Raw genomic sequence first — 6,904 nt, forward strand, 5'->3', positions numbered from 1 at the left:
TGTCCACATCTCCTTGACACTCGGACTCCGTAGTCCTTCACCTTTTGTTTCGTCGTTTTATCCGTCGCTTCGAGTTCTTATCTCCGGGATTGTTTTCACCGTTGTAGTACTCCTACCTGTAATGCGACCTAACTTACCATTTGTCTCTGCAAAACACACGTTAGTCACATATAACATTACGTTGTCATTAATCACTAAAACCAACCAGGGGCCCAGATGCTTTCAGCGCAGAACACCGTCCACCAAAGAGAAGCTAGGAACCGATGAAGGGGCGAGCAGCAAATGAGCCTTGAGACGAGCAGCGAAATCATCCTGATCATAGCCAGACTCCACCTCTAGCAACCAGTGACCCAGTGTGGTGTTGCTGAAGAAATTGCAGCACAAGACGCATCATGAGAAGGTTCGCGGAAGAGTGCGTCGGCCACCCGATTGTCCGTTCCACGCTTGTACACAATACGGTAATTGAGGCCCAACAACATGGAAAACACCAGTTGCTGCCAAGCAGTATGAAGGCGTTGTTCCGACAATTGTACCAAACTGCGTTGGTCGGTATGGATGATGAATTCCTTGAGCTGAAGATATGCACGCCACTAAGACAAAGCCATAAGGATTGTAAAGATCCTCTCGCACCAAGATTGAAGTAGTAGAAATGGAGGCACCAGATGCACTATTACCCTAGGCGGCTCGATTATTGGAGCCAAATCTAAAAATTATAGCCATCGTCTTCAAACCTTTCCAAAGTAGAGTTCAGATGGTTAATATCTTGCGCATTGAAATAAACAAGCAGTGATACACAGTAATCCAAACAACATCATTACCATTTGATTTGTGTCTCGTCGAAGATGAGGAGGGATCGTCGTCGTCGAGGGCGAGGTTGCAGAGGCGGTGGACGATGCGGTCGATGGACTTGGTCGGGGACGGGATGGGGGCCAGAGCTGCCGTAGGATGGGAGGGGTCGAGGTCGTAGGGCGCCCACCTCTGTAGCCACAAAACATCGGTCTTGGGGGCCGCGCGATTGCGCGTCGGGGGGGAGGAGGCTCGGGAGAGCAGGCGCGATGTGCGCAGGGGAAGCGGCGTCGGGTCCGGCAATCCGGTCTGTCCTCCTCTTGGCCCCATCCTCCTCGCCCTCACCGCCCCCGTCGGCTCGTCGTCTCTCTCCCACAGGAGGACGGCATCGTCGAATCCGGCTGCCGTGAACTGGCGGTCGGGACGCGCCCAGCCGTGGTCGAGCAGGTCGCCAAGGCGTTTAGTGCCGTGGTGGTGGGGAGGGTAACGGACGTGGCAGCGGAGGTGGAGGGCGGGTGCTGGGGGCGCACTACTGCTGCTGCTGAGGGCGTATAGTGCCTTGCAGGGGTTTGGGGCGGCGGGCCGGGTTTGCGGCAGGTCGTGGCACGCGCGCAGGCTGTTTGCGGAGCGGTCGGGCGTTCGCGCCTTGCGGCTGGCGAGGGTCGTGGCAGGCGGTTGGCGGGGGTCGCGGCGGGCAGTTGTTAGGCGGGGCAGTCTACAGTCCAGTCTTAATAGTTAGTACAGATATATCATTTAGACGGAAAAAAGACTAAAAAAACTATATTTTGGAACAGATGGAGTATTTAGTTAGATATATGTGGACGAGAAGGTACGATAACGTTGGTTCATATTTTCCTGCTTATTTACATGGTGTGGAAGAGAAGCCACAATCAACACAGTTGTCGCGTCCTGATTAGAGCGCGGAAGAGGTCGGACTTGATCCAGTCCAAATGAAACATTGAAACCAAACCAAAAGCGTACAAGGACACAAGTACTTCATGTTTCTCATGAATCTTCGGAGGAACTTGGCCACATTTCAACTTGTAAAAAGCGTTACACACAGCAGCGTCCTGGATCAAACCCCGCACCATTAGCCAATTCAGTTGGGGGGTTTGTTCATCTGGGATTTCTCTGCTGCAAGGATTAGTTCGTATTTACAGGTGTATTGTACAGCAGCAGGTTAACATGGCGACGATGGTGTCAGCTTCTAGGGGTGGTGGCGAGCGCAAACCCTCCCCGCTCATACATGCGCTGGATCTCCTCCCGGTACTCGGACAGCGACTTGTCAGGGAGCGCAGGCGTCAGCTCCACCACGTCGCCCATGCTGAGCTTCCTATTTGGGTCGCTTATGGGCTTGTGGTTAACCCTCGGTCGCAGCTCCTCTTTCAGTGGGAAGCTGCAAGGGCTCCATCTCGGACTGTTGGCCCCGACTCGCTCCATTAGATCAACTACAGTCGAGTTGGCTGGGAGCTCTTGGACAGACATCTGAGTTATCAGATATAATTTTGTCAGATGATACAAGTAACCATGGCTTTACCATCACAAATAAGTTCAAATGAATTCACAAGATGGGGACCTACCTTGTCATGTTCAAGCATGATGACAAATATAGGGCCTTCATAGTTGCACTGTCGGCTGTAAGAGTAGGAGCAATCTTCCGAATGCAGGGGAAAAGGGCATGGTGGCCTTATGCCAACAGAACTGCTCAAAGACGAGGGACGCTCTTTGCTCAATGTCTCGCATTGCCATGTGAGCACCCACCTCGCCCATTCCACCATTTGGAGCACAAAGGAATGCCTGCAGCCACCTTCTTTGTACCTCCAGTGCGCTGCGAATCCATATTCAGCCTGTAGGTGCATTTCCTTTGTTCGGATCTGGATTTCAAATGGATGGACACCCTCACACATGATGACAGTGTGCAGCGACCGATACCTGCAGATAGTAAATTAGCAACGATTTCAGTAGAGATCTTTAAAAGACTCGGCCTTTTCTGATGCATACCCATTCAACTTCGGATGACAAATATAGTCTTTAAATCTTCCGGTAACTCGGGGCCACAGCTTGTGCACTATGTCAAGTGCTCGATAACAATCTTCCTCTGTTTCAACCACAAGCCGTAGACCATGGATGTCATGGACATCGTCCATTGTTAAGTTCTTCCTGTAAGCAATCATAAGCACAGTTAAGAGCATGGATTGTGAATGCCAACTATATATACTGACATTTTACTGAACTGCAGATAATGTAAACAAAAAAAAAGACATACTTTATCATCTTGGAGTATATACTGTACAAACTCTTGTGCCTTCCAGAAAGACTGTGATATGAAATGCCTTCATCTCTAAGGCTTTTATCCAAGTTATGAAGCGTAGATGTAAGAAGTGCTTCATCAAAAGACATCAGAAGTTTAGAGGAAAGCTCCTTGTGCTCCTCTGGGTTCAAGTGTTTGAAGCAAATATTCTCCAAGTGGTCTTTCCAGCTAGCAATTCCTAATCGGTTGGCCAATGGCACAAATATTTCCATAGTCTCTTTAGCAAACCTTTGTTGTTTAACCAAAGGCAAAGCTTCTATCGTATTCATGTTGTGCAGACGATCTGCTAACTTTATAAGAACAGCTCGTGCATCAGCCATTGCAAGAAACATTGTATGCAGGCGATCAGCTTCAACAGTCCTACTTGCAGTATTGTTGTCCCGAGCAAGTTTGCTCAAATGGCTTAACTTCGAAACCTGAACAGATAATTATTTATTCTTGAGCTTGCAGTACCAACAACATGATTTTTGAGAATAGGATGTTTAAAAAAAAAGATTTTGTATTCATGAAGAAAAAGGAGTCAAAGATTGCTTCGATGGCTTTTATCCACTTTTATGGCAAAGATAGCATATAAAACAGGAAAAAGAATTTGTTTCAAATAGTTATCAGGAAAGAAGCAACTCCATATGTGCATTTTTCAACTTCTGCAGATATGGAGGCCAAAACAGTTGAGCTGTGGCTGGTCAAAGATGCTGACTATTTTGGTGACCATTCCAAAGACAAACAAGAAAGTGTTAAAGAATGTATTTCGTGTCTCTGTTCTTGGTAATGAGTTCAGGAAGTATGTCTAATTTCCGATGTCAGAACTAATATTATCAACAAAGCAAAGGCTAAAGAACGGACTAACTGAATTTGGTAACAAAGAAACTTCATCGCAAGTTGATTGCTACTGCCTATAGTTTATAAACAAATCAGTAGCTCAGAATAGAAGCTTCCACCGGTCAATACATTAGAATTTGTGTCACTGCGGAATAAGGACTTTGTTTACTTAGGGGGTGTTTGGTTACACCCCGCTAAAATTTAGCCCCTGTCCCATCGAATGTTTGAACCTCCGTTCCGGGTATTAAATATAGTCGGATTATAAAACTAATTTGTCAGCCGAAGATTAGAAGACGAGACGAATCTAGTCCAGTTGGTTGGGTCTATATTTCATACTCCTATTTAAAAATCAAACGCTTGATGTGACCCGAGCTAAACTTTAGCAGGAGCAACCAAACACCCCCTTAGTAGTAAGGCTATCCATATGTTACGCAAAAAGAGCACATGGCCCATTGACTTCAAAAGTTAAACACGCAATCTAGATAACTTGAAAAACTATCAGCGTATCCAGCCAAAAACTTTAGTAAACTATGGAAGAAATTATCCAATTCCAATTTGAAATAACGATCAAGATAGAGTGAATAAAATGTGCCTACCCCTTCAACAAGATCGGCCACACCAGCACCAAACATCCTGAAGATATGATCATAGTCCATGAACGAATCATCAATTGTGTCATGGAGAAGGCCAGCAGACACAACGGTTGCGTTTGCACCAATATTGGCCAGATGAACCGCAGTCTCCACACAATGCTGCAAGTATGGATCACCACTAGCCCGCTTCTGAGCACACAACCAATACACAAACGACATGAGGTTTAACAACAGCACAAGATGGCTTGCAAATGAAAAGCGAGAAGATTGGGATTCCGTACATCTCCTTGGGGATCAACATTTTACCTGGCCACGGTGTGCCCGCTCGGCCTCCTTGAAGGCCTTGACGACAAGCTCGTCGCGGAAGATGTGGTGGCGAGCCTGGGCGCCGGCGAGGAGTTCATGAGCATCAGGTTCGCAGGACGGCTCCGCCTCAGAGAGGTTTTCGTCAAGCTCGAAGGCCAGCTCCGCGGCGTCGACACCAGTGGCCGCGGGGCGCACACCCAGCGGGAAGCTGGTGACCGGTGCGTAGTCAATGCAGGAGCCAAGCGCGTTGCGCACGAAGCTAGAGAAGAGGCGCTCGCGCTCACGGCCAGCGAGCCAGGAAACCGAGGGGCTCCTGGACGCCGGGGAGGAGGCAGGGGTGTGGAACAGAGACACCGGGCTGCGGTGGAGGTGGTCCCGCAGCTTGAGCGGCGACGGCGACGACTGGGGGTACGAGTAGCCCCCGCCGCCGAAGCCCCCGGCGACGGAGGGCGGCTCATCGGATCTGTCGTGCCAGAGCGCGCCGAGCTCCTCGTGCGCCGTTGCCCGCGGGGCCGCGGACGGGGACGAAAATAGGCAGGACAAGCCGCCCGCGACGGCCGCGTGGCGGTGGGAGCTCGGCGCTGACGGGGACGCCGCGGCCGCGCACGGCGCCGAGCCGCGCGAGCTGGACTCGAGCTCCGGCGGCGCGTAGACGGCGCCGGGCGGGCTGGTGTACACGGCTATCGCCGGCACGGACATGGTCGGCGGAAGCCGAGCAGCCTCTCAACCACCACAAAAGAAGCGTACTCCAATCAGCGGCACCAAGCAGGAAACCAAAACCCGCTGCTCCAATTCTGATCTTGGGGGGGCTCAATTCAATCCCACGAGCTCGGAGCTTCGGAATCAAGCAACCCACTAAACTCTCTCGAGCTAGAAACGAAGCAGCAGCGGGCGGTGGTGGGGTCAATTGAACCTACAGAGCACGAATTCGGCGTCAAAGCACGGCCGTGGCGAGATTACCCCGGCGAATCCGTGGGATTGAGAGGATGAGGGGGGCGCGCACAAGGGGATGCTTCCTCGCCTTCCTCCTGCCGCGCGTGTTTTTTGTGGGTCGCCTCCGCTGCGTGGTTTGTGAGGTGTGGATTTCGGGTGCGTGGCCAGAAGAATCTGGGGTTGGGGGCATCCACGCCAACAATAGCCGCGCGCGGCTGGTATGGCGAAACTGCCCCACCGCCAGACAGCCAGGATGTACAGCCGGAATTCAGCTTTTACCTCATCCGCTTGACCGCTTCTGGCTACTTTCGGGATAAGATTTGCTCCTTCACGTACGTGGTCATCCAAATCCGCAGCTTCTTTGTATCGCACGTGTCGGGTTCAGGTCGTGGAGCATTCAGTACGCCTTTTATACTGTCGCGTCGGATCGGATTGACTCGTCTTTGATTTTGATATGTTAGGTTAGTTTTTTTCTCTTTTGGGTCAAATTTTTTAGTTTTAGATCAGATTTTTTTTGAATTGGGTCCGGTTTTTTGTCAAAAATTATGCTTGTACCCAGCCAGTGAATTATTATGGGTCAAAAAAATGATCTGTATCCACCCGTTGTATTGGTCGGATCGGATCGGTCAGGTTGGGTTTTTTCGAACGGGTTGGGTTGGATTGATTAGGTAGGGTGGCCCATGATCAGATCTACCCATGTGGTTAACAACTCAATAACTAGCTATAAATAGCTAAACGCTAGTAAGCATGTATCCCTGATGTTATGGTGCGATTTTTGAGTAAAAATATAGCTAAGACACATAGGGTGGATCTGTAAGGGCTGAGGGCTCTAACCCCTCTATAAAACTCCTTTAAATTGGGTTATAGATGATAAACTCCTGCTTCCTTGAAGAAGAGGTGGAGGATAGAGGGGAAAGGAGAGGGAAGGCGAAAAATAAGTCCTCCTACTAGCTTGTGTTGCCTTTGTTATTATTCATTATAAAATTAGTCTCCCTTAGTCCGTTTCTCGATACGTCATTAAATATACATGTAGATACAATAAGATGTTTGTAAACCTTGTAGACGACTTATTTATGTAGATTATACTAGTGAAATTGTATCTTGTGCTTAAAAGGCTGAACCATAGGTGTATCTTAATTAAGACATGTTTTCTTTG

At 49.3% G+C, this 6,904-nt stretch overlaps 1 protein-coding gene across 1 annotated transcript; it reads right to left on the reverse strand.

Moving 5' to 3' along the window:
• Positions 1–1,709: 1,709 nt before the first annotated feature.
• On the reverse strand, positions 1,710–6,131 carry LOC103643236 (putative GTP diphosphokinase RSH2 chloroplastic). The gene is made up of 7 exons (XM_008666392.4): positions 5,819–6,131; positions 4,816–5,728; positions 4,513–4,698; positions 3,053–3,513; positions 2,788–2,946; positions 2,367–2,718; positions 1,710–2,271 (listed from the first exon to the last, which is right to left on the reverse strand). The coding sequence occupies exons 2-7, from the start codon at positions 5,512–5,514 to the stop codon at positions 1,987–1,989; spliced, it is 2,142 nt and encodes a 713-aa protein (XP_008664614.1). The 5' UTR covers positions 5,515–5,728; positions 5,819–6,131; the 3' UTR covers positions 1,710–1,986.
• Positions 6,132–6,904: the final 773 nt, after the last annotated feature.

The sequence above is a fragment of the Zea mays genome, chromosome 1 (genome assembly GCF_902167145.1).
Source record: "Zea mays cultivar B73 chromosome 1, Zm-B73-REFERENCE-NAM-5.0, whole genome shotgun sequence".
NCBI classification, from domain to species: domain Eukaryota; kingdom Viridiplantae; phylum Streptophyta; class Magnoliopsida; order Poales; family Poaceae; genus Zea; species Zea mays.